General features: G+C 51.2%; 5 protein-coding genes and 1 pseudogene across 5 annotated transcripts; 2 read left to right on the forward strand and 4 right to left on the reverse strand.

Annotated features, from left to right (window-relative positions):
* Window positions 1–22: 22 nt before the first annotated feature.
* Window positions 23–1,066, reverse strand: SAPIO_CDS2285 (annotated as a pseudogene; the record flags this gene model as incomplete).
* An 813-nt stretch (window positions 1,067–1,879) lies between these two features.
* Window positions 1,880–3,817, reverse strand: SAPIO_CDS2286 (putative MFS sugar transporter; the record flags this gene model as incomplete). The annotated part of the gene is made up of 5 exons (XM_016785346.1): window positions 1,880–2,297; window positions 2,387–2,673; window positions 2,748–3,297; window positions 3,377–3,651; window positions 3,728–3,817. The coding sequence occupies 5 exons, from the start codon at window positions 3,815–3,817 to the stop codon at window positions 1,880–1,882; spliced, it is 1,620 nt and encodes a 539-aa protein (XP_016644722.1).
* A 526-nt stretch (window positions 3,818–4,343) lies between these two features.
* Window positions 4,344–5,939, forward strand: SAPIO_CDS2287 (Succinate-semialdehyde dehydrogenase [NADP(+)] GabD; the record flags this gene model as incomplete). The annotated part of the gene is made up of 3 exons (XM_016785347.1): window positions 4,344–5,585; window positions 5,676–5,732; window positions 5,796–5,939. 3 exons carry the CDS (start codon window positions 4,344–4,346, stop codon window positions 5,937–5,939), a joined length of 1,443 nt encoding a protein of 480 aa, XP_016644723.1.
* Window positions 5,940–6,412: 473 nt separating this feature from the next.
* SAPIO_CDS2288 (DNA helicase) lies at window positions 6,413–9,695 on the reverse strand (the record flags this gene model as incomplete). Its single annotated transcript, XM_016785348.1, has 11 exons — window positions 6,413–6,451; window positions 6,555–6,644; window positions 6,703–6,853; window positions 6,918–7,103; window positions 7,157–7,661; window positions 7,791–7,943; window positions 8,008–8,186; window positions 8,242–8,275; window positions 8,596–8,684; window positions 8,750–9,327; window positions 9,387–9,695. The coding sequence occupies 11 exons, from the start codon at window positions 9,693–9,695 to the stop codon at window positions 6,413–6,415; spliced, it is 2,313 nt and encodes a 770-aa protein (XP_016644724.1).
* Window positions 9,696–10,118: 423 nt separating this feature from the next.
* Window positions 10,119–13,176, forward strand: SAPIO_CDS2289 (uncharacterized protein; the record flags this gene model as incomplete). The annotated part of the gene is made up of 10 exons (XM_016785349.1): window positions 10,119–10,367; window positions 10,433–10,456; window positions 10,527–10,533; window positions 10,870–11,208; window positions 11,281–11,385; window positions 11,437–11,853; window positions 11,974–12,091; window positions 12,154–12,438; window positions 12,497–12,976; window positions 13,041–13,176. The coding sequence occupies 10 exons, from the start codon at window positions 10,119–10,121 to the stop codon at window positions 13,174–13,176; spliced, it is 2,160 nt and encodes a 719-aa protein (XP_016644725.1).
* A 1,666-nt stretch (window positions 13,177–14,842) lies between these two features.
* Window positions 14,843–15,932, reverse strand: SAPIO_CDS2290 (uncharacterized protein; the record flags this gene model as incomplete). The annotated part of the gene is made up of 3 exons (XM_016785350.1): window positions 14,843–15,145; window positions 15,242–15,318; window positions 15,380–15,932. The coding sequence occupies 3 exons, from the start codon at window positions 15,930–15,932 to the stop codon at window positions 14,843–14,845; spliced, it is 933 nt and encodes a 310-aa protein (XP_016644726.1).
* Window positions 15,933–16,484: the final 552 nt, after the last annotated feature.

Genomic DNA, 16,484 nt, shown 5'->3' on the forward strand with positions numbered 1-16,484 from the left:
TAATATCTAAATCTATGTATCATTAGAAAATAGCCAGGCAATTTGGCGGACTGCTAACACCTCCGGGCATGTTGAGAGGAGCGCTAGCCACAAAGAAATCCCACCTACCGAGCTCGTGGCATTTACGGCTCAGTTCCTCGAGGTCGAACAGCTCGCCAACCGCCAGTCCCCAACCGGCAATAAGATACTCATGCATGAACAGCCCTTGCTCCACACTACCATCGGCTCTTGTGTACGACTTCTTCGGAGGATAGACCTCGAAGGAGACAGCGTCGCCTGCCACGGCGGCGAATCCTTCGTCCCAGATCCACCTTAACATCTCCTCCGTTCCCTCGACTCCCGCGTGTTGCGGGTTCGAACTCCTCGCGTAGTCCATCTTATCGGCAGCGCTCATACGCGTATCCCACTCCTTAGTCAAACCGATCCGCACGAATAGGATATCGCCTCGTCTAAATTTCAGGCCTTGTTCCTGCGCGATCTCCTTCAACACTGCGAGAGATATGGAATGATCCGACAACGCACTGTACGCAATACCTTTCCTCTCCGCATAGGCTGCGTAGTCTAGGAGAACTCCCCTCCCGCATATGCCCTCGCGTGCCCAATACTGCATGCCAATCCTATCGCTTGACCGATCAACGATCTCCGATGCCTTCGTGCCGCCGTAGAAGAGCCTCCGCGAGGGTTCTTCTGCCGTTGGGAACGGAGCCGAGAAATGCCGCAGACCATCCCATTGTGACGACTGTTGAGGGTTGAAGATATACACGTCGTCGAAGCCGGCACCACCGAGGAGAGAAGTGATATGGTGTTGGGTGGGTGCGCGGTTGAAGTTGGCTATGTCTAGCTTGGTCAGGTCCCAGTTGAGAGAGACTCGTTGACCCGTGACGATGCAGGATTTAGCGGCAGAGGAGACCACGTCGGGGGTTAGGAGGACGAGTCGGCCCAAGCCTTCCTCGGGAGACCCGGGCTTGCTGGGCCACACACGGCGTTTGTCGGGAAGGGCGTCGAAGGGTAGATTGTGAGGTGACTCGTTGTCACTGGCTGCGAGGATTCCTTGGATAGATCCCATTTTTCTGGGTTTGTTTGAGGAACTGGCTCTGTTGTGTTTGATGGCAAAGAGAGGTACTTCAAGAGTGAGTGTCGCGGATATCAAAGAGAGAGAGGGAGGCTCGACGAAGAGAAGAGCATGCAGAAGCGACAGAGCCAGAGCACCAGAACAACCCTTAAGGTCCCCAACCAACGAAAATAGACTAGACTGGAGTAGCTTCCCCATGAACCCTTGGCCCCATGGGGTATTCTCCACACCCACACGGAGTGTGCCACAACTCCTCGAATTAGTAGTGCGAACAAGAATCGGCCGGCATCTAAACTAGCATCGCCAGGTCAGGCGGCTCCTGGTCCAGGGTCGGCTGGAGATTGAAGGTCAAGGACCAGATCCATGGAGCTGGGAAACTTGAGAATGTCACCTCGGCAGATCGTCTGCTCTCGCATCAGCGGACACATTTAGATCAGACCACTTTCATGCGTTGCATCCAGTCCAAATTTGGTTTAATTTTGTCAGAAGCAGTATCTCCTACTCAATGGTGAAGCATCTCTCCCTTGTTGACAATGTAGCGATGATGCCAATAGAACAGAGGTTTCACTGGGTTCGGAGAGACGGTTGAATCAGGCGCTGAGCCTCAATGCCATTGACTCTTCCACTCTTCTAATTACAACGAACTATGCATTCAAAAAAGAAGAAACTCGAGGGCACCATAAGGTCAAAAGTAAGATAGCTAACTAGCTGGTAGAATCAGAAATTACACAGTGAACCCAGGTGAACGATTGACTCCATCATCCCCATAAATCAGTTCTCGATCCCGGACATCATAAACTATTTTGATCAATTCTTATCAGATTGTGCCGTATCCTCAGTCGTCTTAACGACGGCCTTCTCGTCTGCACTCATATGGGCCACGTCTTGGTTCCGAAGGAAATCATCCAGCTCCTTGCGCTGTGCCTCCGACACGTCATTCACGTGGACGGCCACATCATCGCCGAAGCGGGCCGAGATCTCCTCAAGAGAAAGACGCGCCGTCTCGGGGAAGTAGAAGTACACGATGGGGATGAAAACGATGCACCACGCAATGATGACGAGGTAATACTTCCAACCGACTTGATCGATGCCAATAGGCGCGGTCTGCAGCAGGATGATCGTGGCGGCAAACTGACCGAACAGGGAGAAGCCCATGCCGATGGGGCGGATTTCAGTTGGGAAGATTTCCGAGACGTAGATGTACATCGTAGTATCGCAGCCCGTTCTTTAGATGGTTAGCCTCATTCTTTCTTCTTTTTTGCTGCCCTGTGTGTCGCCGTTATCCGGCGTAAGAAGGATAGGATGCAAACTTACCCTTGGAATGCCAAATACAAGAAGACGAAAAACACGCCAGCGGCATTTCCCGCTTTATTCGTCGTGCCCCCATACTGTGCGATGCATCCCACAAGCCCGGCAGTGGTAAACAGACAACCGAAAAGACCGACAAGGAACATCCAGCGTCGAGAGTTGACCTTATCATGGAGCCACGCTCCTAGAGGATTATAGATCACGCCGGCAGTAGTCAGCCACAGCGCTGAGAGAAGAAGAGGCATTGAGCCTGTCTGGCCCAGGTTGGTGTAGAGAATGACCGAATAGTTGTTCTGTGCAGATGGCGGTGGTCAGCTTGCTTCTCTCAAAGTCGTCTACTCATATCGCCGGGGAGCCCAATACGTACAATCACAAGTGGTCCTGCAAACTCGGCACCCCACTGCGTGAGGAACCCGATCAACATCCTCTTGCGGTAGCTCTTCTTCTTCAGGACGGCCGTCCAAGGCGTGCAATTGATGGCCTTGAGCTTGGCGGAATCCAGGGCAATCTGCATCTTGACCTGATAGAGTTCCTCTTTCGCCACGAGATCGTCGGGGTCCTCTGGAGATCTACGGAGATCTCGAAGTACATTCCACGCTTGCTCCGTAAGCCCTTTCTGGAGGAGCCATCTAGGCGACCGAGGGATCCATATGGACGTGATAAGGAGGACCAGTGGAGACAAGACCTGAACGCAGAGCGGGAATCGCCACGCGAAGGAGGCATTCTTGTCCGTGGCGAAGTAGCACGCGTATCCTAGCCATCCCGACAACATGTATCCAAAGACGAGGAAGATGGCATGGTGACCGACCAGCCATCCTCTCTTATCCGGGGGCGACAATTCTGACAGGTACATGGGACATGCTGTGACAAGAATACCGATTCCGAGACCCGAGATTACTCTTCCTACCTGGAACATACTGATTAAAAGTTAGCACGAACCTGCTCTTGTATCTTCTATTTGTATTGGGAGGGGAGAATGAGAATGGAAAAACTAACGCCAAGTTCGCTGCACCACCTTGAAGCGCACCGCCGAGGACAGCACAAGCGGCACCAATCTGAATTGAGACTTTTCGCCCGAGAGCTGTGGCCGCCCACATGATGAAAAGACTCCCCACTGCACCACCAGCGCTGTAGAGTCCATTGGCTGTTGCAATAGCCTGGGCCGTCTTGGAGCCGTATCCTTCTTCGCCCTGCATGGGCAGATTAAAATATTGGTACCATCCCGGCTGGCCGATCGTGCTACCGATGATGGCGGAGCAGTATCCGTACGTCTGTTGAGTTCCTCGTTAGGATGTAATCCTCACAATAGTGGGCTTTGGTTGGGAAGGGCGGAGGAAGAAAACTTACAAAGGAGCCAAAGGCAACTGCTACCGTGACTAGCCTGTTGTACGGAGTCGTCCGCGACCGGCGGTGTTCAGATTTGGTTTTCGAGACCATTTTTTAGATACCTCCAAGGAACAAATCGATTGTCGTTTCAATTTGCTGACTTCCTCTTTTGGATCTCAAGTCTCTGGAAATCCATTGACCGGAACAAGGTAATGCAGGAGAGAGGAGGAGGCTTCGAGATGGTAAATAAACATGGATGATCTCCTTCAACAGCTCCCCAGATCGAGCACGGATTCAGGGACACACCCAAAGCCGAGCTTCCCCATGGGGCCCCATATTTTCCCATCCTGGCCTAGCGGGATTGCCTCCTGGTCTTGCCTCCTGGTCAGACTGCCCGGAGCGTGCCACCGTCTTGACATTTAAGTCTCCCCGCATGCTAGCGTGGTGGTACCGGAGAGGTGCGTGCACGAGAATGCTAGTGAGGTGAGAACGTGAACACTTCATTGGGATCAAGGTCTTAACTCGGGCCAACGTAGCTTGTCTGATGCTCCTCTGAGAACCCAGGGTCACGCGCATCATCCGATTTCAGCCATCGAATTACGAAGTACCTCACTGACACCGCCAAGATTCACTCATTATGTCGAAAACTGGCCTCACAACAATTCCATTCACACTGGCTGACGACAGTCTTGCCCAATTTGATTCTTTCGTCAATGGAAAGCCGGTAACTGCCCAGTCAGGCAAGCGGTTCGATGTGGTTGATCCTGGCTCGGGCCACATTTGGACCTCCTGCCCCGATAGCACTGATGTCGACGTTAATGGTGCTGTCGAGTCTTCCTACGAAGCTTTCAAAATCTATTCAAAATGGACCCCGAGACAGAGGGCTGAATGCCTGTCAAGATGGCATCATCTTATCGTCGCTGCCAGAGATGACCTCGCCAAGATTTTGGTCTACGAAACCGGAAAGCCGCTGGCCGAGGCCTACGGCGAGATCGACTACGCCACAACATTCACATGGTGGTTCATCGGGGAGGCGGAGAGAATCCAAGGATCGACCATCACGTCCGCGGTAGCAGGTCGGCGGGGCTTCACGATCAAGCAGCCCGTCGGCGTCGCCGCCGCCCTGGTTCCATGGAACTTCCCCATCGCGCTTACTTTGCGAAAGGCCAGTGCTGCACTGGCTGCCGGGTGCACCATGATTGTCAAGCCTTCTCCCGAAACTCCAGTCTCTGCCATCTCATTAGCGCATTTGGCCATCCGGGCTGGGTTTCCGCCCGGTGCGCTGAACGTGCTGACGACGAGCTTGGAGAATACGCCGGTCGTGGCGGAATCTCTCTGCCTGCACCCTCTCGTGAAGAAAGTGACCTTTACTGGGAGCACCCGTGTGGGGAAGATCATCTCGGGGCTGTGCGCTCGGAATTTGAAGAAATGCACCTTGGAGCTTGGTGGGAATTGCCCGTTCATTGTGTTTGACGATGCCAACCTCGACCATGCTCTCGGGCAACTTACGGCTCTGAAATGGAGACATGCCGGGCAAGCCTGTGTTTCGGCAAATAGGGTGTATATCCAACGAGGAATATACGACAAGTTTATCGCAGATCTTATTCAAAAAACATCCATCCTGAAGATCGGGCACGGAATCTCGGAAGGCACTACTTTGGGGCCCGTCACTACAGAGAGGGGACTTGACAAGGCAGAGGAGCTTGTCCAAGACGCCCTCACCAAGGGGGCAAAGATGGTCTTGGGAACGGGTCAGAGGTTGAAGAGTTCCGCCGGTTCCGAAAGTCCCATATTGACAGGTTACTTCATGGAACCGACCATTCTTGTCGACGTGACAGACGACATGCTCATGAGCCGGGAGGAAATATTTGCACCGGTTGTAGGAGTGTCTGTATTCGATACCGAGGACGAAATAATAACCAGGGCCAACAATACTAGCATGGGGCTAACTAGCTACGTATTTTCTAAGAACGTCGATAGGCTGTGGAGGATGTTTGAAAAGCTTGAGGCTGGCATGGTAGGACTGGTATGTCGTTCCCAACTCCTGAGTTTTGGGTACAGCAAGGCATCACTAACGCGGCTAAATTAGAACACAGGAAATAACTCTGCCGCAGAGACGCCGTTTGGAGGCATTAAAGAGAGCGGAAGCGGAAAGGAAAGCGGGAAGGATGTCGCTGTTGACGAGTTTCTCATCACCAAATCGGGTACATTGACGGTGGAGGAACAGTCGTGAAGGCGAGAGGAGAGAAACAGTTCTTCTACTTACTAGAAGAGATGGACTCGGATTCGAAGCTTTTGTTTATGACGGAAATCTGCATTGTCGGCGGCATTTTGTCGACTCTGGTGGTCAAAAGTGTGCATAGCTACCCCGGAGAGTGGTAGGGAAATAATGGCATTCATATTCTTTGGTACTATTTTAAAGGAAAGCAGCTATCGCACTATTACTGCGGCTCCCCAGGCTGCCTCCGCTCATTTCTGCCTTTCATGGCCGAATAGAGGAAATTACTCAGGCCTATGCTCACCGGGCATATTATCCCAGAAATAGCATGATGTCCCAATGCCGTCTTCTTCACACGTCGGTGCCATGCTCCACCAGCAATCGCGCGCCCTCAAGCAGGACCGAATTCACGGCCAGGTTTTCCGGAGTTTCTAAGCCGATTCCTCTCCGATATGGAAACCGATTGGGATAGTCTGATATCGAAGACACTACACCCCAGAGTGGCAATCAAGGATGAAGCGAAGGTCCTAAAACACAGTCAACTGAAACTGTCCGTATACGCAAGGATATCGAGTAGCGAGGGGGATTGGAGTATCGGATGGACTGTAAGAGATAAGGATAGGCACTAACAGCAAGCTTCTGGGATTCGCCTTCCTCTGGTCCGCTGTCCAGCGTGAATTTTGCCAGAGCACTCTTCTTTTCTTGCAACGCGAGGATGTTCTGTGAGGAAGATTAGGACCCGATTGACGTAGCGAAAACTAGATGGGCTGTTTCGCACCTCCTCAACTGTCTTCATGGCAATGTATCTGATAACTGTGACTTTGCGTGTTTGGCCCATCCTGACGGCTCTTGCGATAGCTTGTTTCTCGACTGCTGGGTTCCACTGCGGCTCAATTAGATGTACATAGTTCGCGGCGGTCAAAGTAAGACTTAATAGTTCGTTAGCCCTATCCGGTCCTTCACACATTGTTCATTTTCTTGTCATTCACCCACCCGACAGCGCCGGTTCCTATCGACATCAATAGGACTGATATGTTGGGACTGTTCGAAAAGAGGTCAAGGGTTTTTAAACGCTCGTTGTACGACACTCTCCCGTCGATCCGCAGAAAGCCGGTTTTTCGCTCCCGCAGGATACCTTCCAGTATATCGAGAGTGGATGTCCAATAAGAGAAGACGAGACTGATAGCCTGTTAGCATTATCGAGCCACTTTGCCACAGATGACCTCCCATACCTCTTAGAGCCAACTGGTAGGCCTTCCAATCTTGTTACCACAGTCGAAAGTTTGGTCGAAACACCTCCAAGTGCGGGGTGGGGACCTCCGGGCGTGGACCAGCCGGCATCGACCGTGGCTGCCGATGCCATGGCGGATGCGTCACGAACCCTCCGCGACTTGGCTGATCGCGGTGCGCGGAGCACACTTCTGCCACATTCAGCGCAAATTTCATTCTGGCGCAGCAGTGCCAAGTCATCTTCATCATTGATCGCGCAAACACTGCAATCTATTCCATCAGTGGCCTCAGATGGTGTTGGCTGCGCCAAAAGCGGCGACGACAAAGTCCCATGATTACAAAACCTTCGCAGCTTCATGATGGCAGTGAACAAGATGCGGTATTTCTTATTCTTGTCCCGGGTACTGACGACGTCGTCGATATCCCGCGCGCATCTCGCCATGATCTTGTCATACTCTCGTCTTTCTCCCTCCTCAAGTTCGATACTAGCCTTTTCGTAGAGGGGTTCTGGTAAGCCGAGGTGTTTCTCGTTCCGGCGCAAGCAGGATGTGTGGAGCAGGAGTCTGAGATTTCTAGCCCTGTCAGATGTCTCTGTACTAAGCGGTTTGATAATGTACTCTTTAAAGACTGAAGTACGTGAGAAGGGTTCAAAGCGAAGAAATTTGAGCAGGGACAGCATATCCTCCAGCCGGTTTTGAATAGGGGTGCCGGTAAGACACCATCTCCTCCCAGTGCGCAGGCTTGCGGCAGCGCGGAACTGCGTTGAACCTTGGTTCCGGATCCAGTGGGCTATCCGGAATTGGTTAGTTCATATAATGGCGACTGGAGTTGGTAGAGTATCGTCAAAACTTACCCTCATCCAGGACGACTCGGTGCCATTCGATCTCCTGCAGGACCCGCCGGGCCTTGTAGTCTGCTGCCAAAGTTGCGTACGTTGTCAGGACCATATCGTGCTTGACTACCCCTTCCGGTGATTGTGGCCGATCCGGGCCGTGGAATACGCAGGTCTTCAAGATGCCAGGCTCGGTGTGACTGCGAAAATCTGTAAGCAGCCGGTTGGTCGTGGGGTAGGACAGGAGACTCTTACATCGATATCTCCCTCTCCCAAATATCTAGAACCTCTGCAAAGTGTCAGCATCATTGCAGCATCGTTAGAATAAAGTGGGGATGAGCTACGCATTGATGTCACAACCACTAGCGTCGCTCTACTCTGGCATCCCGATGAGGGATGGACGGAATCCTGATCCTTCGCTGTCGCATGCTCTGTCGCTCGGGCAAGGGAGGCAACGACCGCGGAGATCATCGTCAGAGTCTTTCCTAATCCCATCACGTCGGCTATAATACCGCCCATGAAATATGTCGGGATATCGGTACTACCTCACCCAGTTATCGTCAAATTTCATGGAACACAGCACCTCGTTTGCGGGCCATTGCCACTTACGGGGCTCCAATAATGCGGCGAAGGTTTCTGCTGGCGTTTTGACAAGCATCGTGATTTTCTCTCCGGCGTATGAAGGAAAGGGCTGCCCTCTGGTAACTACGACAAAGTTAGCTTGCTAAAACATTTGGCGAAGCAGAAACTGCTAGGTACATACCTCTTCAACGTAGTGTTTAGGCCGTCCGGCTGTGGATCTAGAGGAGTGTCGGGATCTTCGAGGGAATCAAGGACACGCTCGACCTCATTTGATATCCGTTTTGCAATGGTCTCCGTCTCGGTTGATCCGACAAGGTGTGTCATGCACTTCATCTCTCTGCCAATGTGAAAATACTGGGGATTGAAATACTCGTACCCAGGTTCCAGAAAGAACGGGTGCTGAAGGAATACAGCCATGTCGGAGAAGTTATCCCCCACTTCGTCGGCATCGCCTTGTCTGCCATAGATATTGATGGATAGGGGAAAAATACTTCTCGGCCTATCCTTGACGCCCGGCTGCTTCAGCTTTGTCCTTTCCACAACGGCGGTTGCTCTGAAGCCCTGGCGGCTATGGAGATACAGGAGCGCCCTACACGTGTTAGTGTCGATCATCGCAAAGGGTGTGTCTTTTCCCGATGACAGGCCAAAAGAGTTATTGTGAGGGACGATGCGAAACTGCGTGTAGCGTGTGCCGTCTTGTGGTAGTCCTAACGATTTGCTCGATTTTAAGCTGTTAAATGACGCATAGACATCGCAAAGCTGATCATTTGTTAACCGTGAATAGGGATAACTACACTAGTTAGGCGCTGAGCACTTACTGCACCGTAGCATATCTGCGCCGTGTGGCTTACACGTTTGGCAAGGACCGGATCTATGTCCATTGGAAAGGGGTCTGCGAAAGGGAGGCTCTGGAAGTTGCCATGGCCCATATCCACATCTTGTAAGCCGGTCCCAGTGCTAGTAGTGCCCGGCCAACTTATGCCATCCCCCAACAGCCCGAACTCGGGGTCGGTTGAGGCAGGAGACGGATTTGGAATATGCACTGCCTCCGGGCTGACGTGAATCCGTTTGCGTGGGCATAGAGGTGGATTGAACGCCAGTGGACGTTTTGACGGCTGGATATCCATGATCGGGAAGTAGTTAGACGAAGCCCATTTGCGGATAGACAGCAGTCTAATAAGAAGTCAGCTATGAACTGGGATCCGAGGCCCCTATGTGTAGGGGCGACGAACAATTCCAGTAAATATTGAAGCTTCACAACGACCGATATGCCAATACTTAAATATTTGGCAAGCCACTTTTGCGTGACCGTGAAGTGAATCTGGTCCAATCATTAAAACAGGGCTGGCAGCAGATGCAGGCTTTGCTGCCGAACTTGGTGGCTGTGCTCAAAACTTTTTGCATGGCTTTCCGTGGCAGGCAAGTTGGCGTGATCAGACCGCTTTTCTGTTGCCGACACGACTTCTATGGTCCGAGGAGCTTTCCTCCCACATTGACTAACTGCATTGTTCATTCATTAGTCCGTATTGTCTTTGCTTATTTCTGGTGACATGGATTCCAGCTTCGAAAATGCCCTCATCAAGTTTCGAGCGAGTCTCACGGAAAGGCAAGCACGCGATTTTGCGACCTGCACACGTGAGGATGTCGCGAAAGCCATTGAGGATATTCAAGTACGCCTCGGCTCCGAAAGACGTCTCAGGAATATGAGAAAAATAGCCAAATTCATCGAAGCAATGTCTGAACTAGGGAAGGTGGTGGAGGTCTTTCTGAATGTTGCGAATGCAGTAGCCTTCGTCTGGGTTAGTGCGGTCCTTGAGTAGCCAGCCTGCCAGTATCGGGTAATACGTGTGCTAACCGAAGATAGGGACCGATCAAGTTCGTTCTGGTCGTAAGTTCGGCTTACAAGAACCCGATCTGAAGATCCGAACACTTATAAATTTACGCCTCTTCCAAAATAGGCCGCCAGTACTTGGGTTGAAACCTTGGACCTCTTGCTCGATACCTATTCAGAAATAGGCGAGATTCTGCCAGGGCTAACACGATTTCGAAATGCTCTCGTAAAGAACGAACGCCTGAAGGTTCACCTTGAGAATTACTACTGTGACGTCCTTGATTTCCATAGGAATGCCCTTGATGTGTTCTCACGCCCAGGTAAAGACAGACCACGCTTCCATCCATGTCAATATAACTCTGACTGTGTTAAAGCATGGAAGACGCTGTTTCATTCTTCCTGGAGAACCTTCCAGACAAAATTCGGGCCAATACTCAGCGGACTTAAGCGTCATCGACAACTCATTTCAGATGAGAAATTGAGCGTCGTCATCTCAGAAGTCGGGGAGTTCCGTGAATCTATCGAGGGAAAACTTGAAGCTCTGTCCGTCCAGATGAAGAGGCTTCAGTTACACGAAAAGGAACAAGAGACACTCGAGCTGCAAGAGCAACGTCGCCACCGCTTAGAGTTCATCCTCAGCAAATTTAACGTAGCCGACTACCAGTCGGATCTCAAGCGTAGCCGAGATGAGCGGCTTTATCGGAGCTCTTCCGGTGCCTGGATCTTTGGCCATCGTACCTTCAAAGAATGGGCTGATTTAAAATCTCCACGGCATAGTGTGCTGTTTATGAGCGGCATTCCTGGAGCAGGTCTGTCATATATTGCTTCATTTGTGGTACTTTATTGACTATCGGTTTGCTGATGTTCGTCGAACTCTCTAGGCAAAACTGTTCTGGTCTCCCGAGTTGTGCAGCACCTGAGGCAACTCCGGTCCGACAACTCTACTCAAGGCCCCGATTTCTCCGTTATAAATTTCTATTTCAGATGTATGAAGCCAGATAATCAGACCCTAGACGGGCTTTTATTGTCACTCTTAGCACAACTCGTCCATCAGGACAGCGTTGTTCTAGAGCAAACCTACCAGCGATGTCTAGCCCTCAACCAGCAACAAATTCATTCTTCGGATACGATCCGCGATCTAGCCTCCGTTGCTCTCAATTCTCAGAAGATGTGCTTCGTGATTATCGATGGCTTGGACGAATGCCGCAGCGACTCATCCCGCAGCCCATCCGAGGAACAGGAGGAACAGGAGGATGTCATTAACTGGTTCCGCGATGTAATGGCAGGCCAGGATCCCGAGGGCTCACAAACGTGCATACGGCTCTTTGTTTCTGGACGGCGAAACGGCGTTTTGGAGGAACACCTCAGTTCATCTCCGTTTATTCAGCTAGAGGCGGCGGCAGAACATTCCCAGGACATAGAGACCTATGCAGAACGCCGATCTGTCGAAATATGTAAAAAATTCCGAAAGAGCGATGAGGTAAAGCGGGACCTCATAAACAGAGTGACATCGGCTGCCCAAGGTTAGACACTTGTTACCACTTCAATAGTCATGGATGATCTTTTAACATCAGATCCAGGCATGTTTCTCTACGCAAAGATCGTCCTTGGCAACCTGTTCGCTCAGATTTCGGCCTCTAAATTCGAACGAGAGCTAAAGGCAGAACACTTCCCAAAAGGCCTCGACGAAGCGTAAGTCCGCAAGTTGCCCCAACTTCCCCTGTACGTGCTCTTTCTGTTGACTATCATTTCAGATACAAGCGTGTTGCTGTTCGAGTTTTCGAGAACCCTGAGGAGCAAGAGAGAATAGCAGCCGAGTCTATTCTTAGCTTGGTTATCTGCGCCCAACGTCCTCTTATGTGGAGGGAGATTCAAAGCATATTTTGCATCAACATTGACGCCGAGATAGCCGATGCCGACGAGCAATTATCCGTTTCATGCAAGCATCTGTGTGACTGCTTAGTGGACATTGGGAGGAGCCGTGTCTCTGAATTGGGGCCTGATGACACGGTAGAGCTCGTACATCATACCGCAAAACAGTGAGTGATCCAGTAACTCTCCTGACATACGAAGTAATCGAAATTAAAGGACTCGCAGATACCTCGTCGAGAGTGGAAGGTTGTGCGTAGCCAGGGAAAATGCCAGGATGGCACTATTCTGCTCGCGTTACCTTTCATCTTCGCCTTTCGCCCTCGGCCTCTCCACTAGTGAGATTACGAAGCACGCGATGACGGGATATTACGGATTCCAAGACTATGCAGCGGCGTTCTGGTGGAAACATGCCCGTCTCGTAATAGACAAAGCAGCAGAGATCGGCAAAGACCTTTACCACCTGACCTTGCAGGCGGTAGCAGAAGCCATGACGGAATACGGCGACTGCAAGGATAGACTGTCACCAGACCGAAATAGGTGCCTCACTGATGCTGTGCAAGCTATTCTTATGGGCTCAGCCACAGATGCCCGTGAATGGGAGAGTAACTTCAAGATCGAACTTCGGACGCGAGAGATTAGAAACGGAATCGAGACCCTATTGGGAGAGAGAGGCTCTGCGGAGACAAGCGATTCTGTCCTAATGTTGTACGGCGCAATGCGCTACAAATGTCCCAAACCCTGGTGTCATGCTTTTTCCAACGGATTTGAGAGCCGTGAAGACCGGCATCGACATCTTCTCGAGCATGATCGGCCGTTTCGATGTTCTGTGGAAGGCTGCTATGGGAATGAAATCGGATTCTTCTCACGGGCTGACCTGGATGAACATTCTGAAAGATTCCATCTGAATCATTCAGCTGTGCAGTTTTCCTCACCTCGCCTCTTCAAGCCTTCATCGAAAGCCATGCTGGTTGCTGCCACGAAGGGTGACTTGGCTCAATTGAGCGCATGTGTCTCCGCCGGAATCCCTATCGACGAATCAAGGACAGGGCGTGAAGGGAATACTACACTCTATCTCGCCGTGGAAAATGGACATATACATGCCTGCCAATATCTTTTGGAGCAAGGTGCGAATATCAATTCTCTAGTCAACGACCACGGAAGAACAGCTTTGCACGCCGCAGCCCTAGAGGATAACGCGGAACTCACTCACTTCCTCCTTTCGCGACCTCAAATAGACTCAAAACTCAAAGATTACGACGGCTACACGGCAGCTGGACGTGCCGCACAGCTGCACCGGAACAAGTCCCTGTATGTATTTATCTGCAGGGGCCTCGCCTCTAGACTGGGTCAAGGTCGAAGTCAAAACCACACGTGTCTAGACATAGCATTAGAGTACGGCAACCTGAAAGGTGCCGAGCTTTTTAGTAACGCATCGTTGGATCTTAACAAGGAGAGCGGACTTGATTTTCTTCTCCACAGAGCCTCCAGATCTGGGTTCGCTGCGGGGGTAAAATCGATTTTATGCAGCGGGAGAGTCGACATCGACGCTGTGGATGGCTCCGGTCGACAGGCTTTACATCACGCATGCGAAAGAGGGCATAATTCCGTCGTCGAGTTACTGCTTCCCCACATTAATGATCTCGGCATCGAAGACGAAAGTGGGAGAACGGCAATGCAATACGCCATGGAGGGAGGTCACGCCGCCGTCATTAATAATTTGTTGCTCCGGAAACATTTTGGCCCTCACTCCCCGACCAAAGCAGTGGGGACATGCCTGCCTTGGGCGACTTTCGGGATGGACAGTCATCTCGTGAGGGAATTATTCGAGAAGGGTGTTGACCCGAGCTCGACGGATGGTCATAACAAACCTCTATTGATGTGGGCTATTGAAACCAACCAGATAAAGTTAGTAGATCTACTGCTTGATAAGGGCGTTCACCTGAACTTGGACGACTATGGCCCGGCGGTGTTATGGTGGGCAACTCTGAACGAAAGACTGGAGGTGGTGAAACTTTTGCTTGAGAAAGGCGTTGACCCCAACTTGAGGGATCACGGTAATCGACCTATATTCAAATGGGCCATCGAGGGTGGACGCTTGAAGAAGGTCGAATTTTGACGACCAGGGTCAGACTGTATTAGGATCAGAGACTATGAATGGAAATGTGGAGGTGAAACTGTTGTTTTAGAAAGGTAGTAGCCCGAACTTGACGGATCATCATGGCAGAACTCTACTTTTACAGGCTGGGGAGGCTGGATACGGGCCTCATTATTAATTCTACTGCCCGAAGAAACTCGAGGGTGGTAAGACAGCTGCTTCAGCAGGGTGCGTCACCGCCGTGGGTGCATCAGGCGCATCAGGCGCATCAGGAGATGATACTAGGGTTACTAGTTATGCTGGGGGCAGTACGTAAACTGTGATGGGGGAACTTAGTTGAAGCTAAGGTGGCAATGTCGGTCCCTGCCTTTGTACAGGAGGCCAATTCCAAATGACGAGTGCTAGTTTTGATAATCTCGTCCATTATTATCGGAGAATACATTGTAAAATATCCATCTCTGCAATTGCCGTTCCTTTCAAATAAACTGGCCGAAATCTAACTTCACCATCTCGCCATTCTCTATACCCAAAGCTTTGGTCTTCGCGTCGATCCGGAGAGAATGATTCTGGGCTAAAACGAGCCATTCCTCGGAGCCATAATGGATGGCAAACTGGGGGTCCGGGAAGTCTGTAAAATTCGTCCCGTCAGGCTCGAATTGCCATGTCTGGTCGGCGGCGAAACCCGACTTTACGAGAGCGTCCTGCCAGGGGAGGAGAGGCTCGATGTGGTCATTCTTCTTGGCAGCGCCGTATTCTTCTAGGATTATTGGCTTGTTGAACTGGTTTGCTCCGGTATTAGCCAACATGAAGCACCTGAGGGGCAGAGATAGGGAGAAGGCATTCTTATGGAGAGATTCCGTGCATGGAGGACGTACTTGTGCGGCGAGCTTGTCGTGGTCTTCTATCCACTGAACACCCCATTCATATGGATATGCCCAATGATCCGGCCAGACTATTCCACGTCAGAGACCCGGACAGGAACTAAGAAAATAGAAGAGTCGGTATCAACTTACGATGAACAGTCCCGTAATCCAACGTCTCAATACCCATGATACTAACCCAATCAACCCCATTGATGCCATCATACCCATGGCCCCTATCTCCGTACCCCTCTTCTCTTTCCCGCGGCGTCAACCACCCCTCGTCTCCCATACTAACCATATGGTCCGGATCAAGCTCCTTGATGTAAGAACTCACATTCCTTGCCCAGTCGACCAGTCTTCCCATCCCCTCTTCCCCACAGCCTTCGCATCTAGGCTCGTTCCCCAATTGCCACGAAAACACCGCCGGAGAATTCTTATACCTTTCGACTATGACTTTGACATAGTCTCTGTACACTTCCTGTGCCTTCGGAAGGTCGATCCACTGCTCGGTCCATGTCTTAGAGTAGGTTGCGATGTACAGAGGGGCTCCGCCGTAATCGGGCCAATAGTTGAATAAAGGGAGGACGAGCTTCAAGCCGAGATCCTCACAGCGACTGACCAGACGGTCAAAGCGGTCGAGTCCTTCAGGGCCGTAGTTGATATAGCCTCCGGTCTCATTTAGATAATGAAAGAAGACACTCATCGGCGCGGGCTCGGATGCTTTTGGGTTCGGTAGCTCGTTGATTTCACCAAAGGCCCAGACTCGAATGAGCTCGTACCCGCTCTAGTATAAGCCAGAGCATGTAAGCACTCCCACTTTAACGCCTTAGACTCTCCCTCTCTTTTCAGTCTTCCTATTTCCGACAAGCAGTGCTAAGCAAAGAATGAGGGGGAAACGGGGTAAAAGATGGAAAATGCGATTCGGGAATGGAAAGGAACTTGCATCTTTAATCTGCTCCAGTGTAATCTCCAAATCTCCTTCATCAAGCCGATTCAAATACCAGGCATTCGTCCCCGTCAAATACTTGGCCGTTCCGTTGACTTCGAAAATGCGCCCCGCAGGTTTCGCGAACGGTTCGTCGACATGGCCTATCGGGTACTTGGAGGGAATCTGGGGGTCTTTCGATGACCTAAGTTCAGCTCCCACTCCTCTCAAGAGAGAGAAGAGTTGGAGGAAGCCCGATAGTGGAAGCAGCCTCATCGGGTCACCTCACCATTGCTCGTCTCTGTCATGAGAGACATCCCGGACATGAGA

The sequence above is a fragment of the Scedosporium apiospermum genome, assembly GCF_000732125.1.
Source record: "Scedosporium apiospermum strain IHEM 14462 chromosome Unknown SEQ_SAPIO_0086, whole genome shotgun sequence".
In the NCBI taxonomy this organism is placed as follows: domain Eukaryota; kingdom Fungi; phylum Ascomycota; class Sordariomycetes; order Microascales; family Microascaceae; genus Scedosporium; species Scedosporium apiospermum.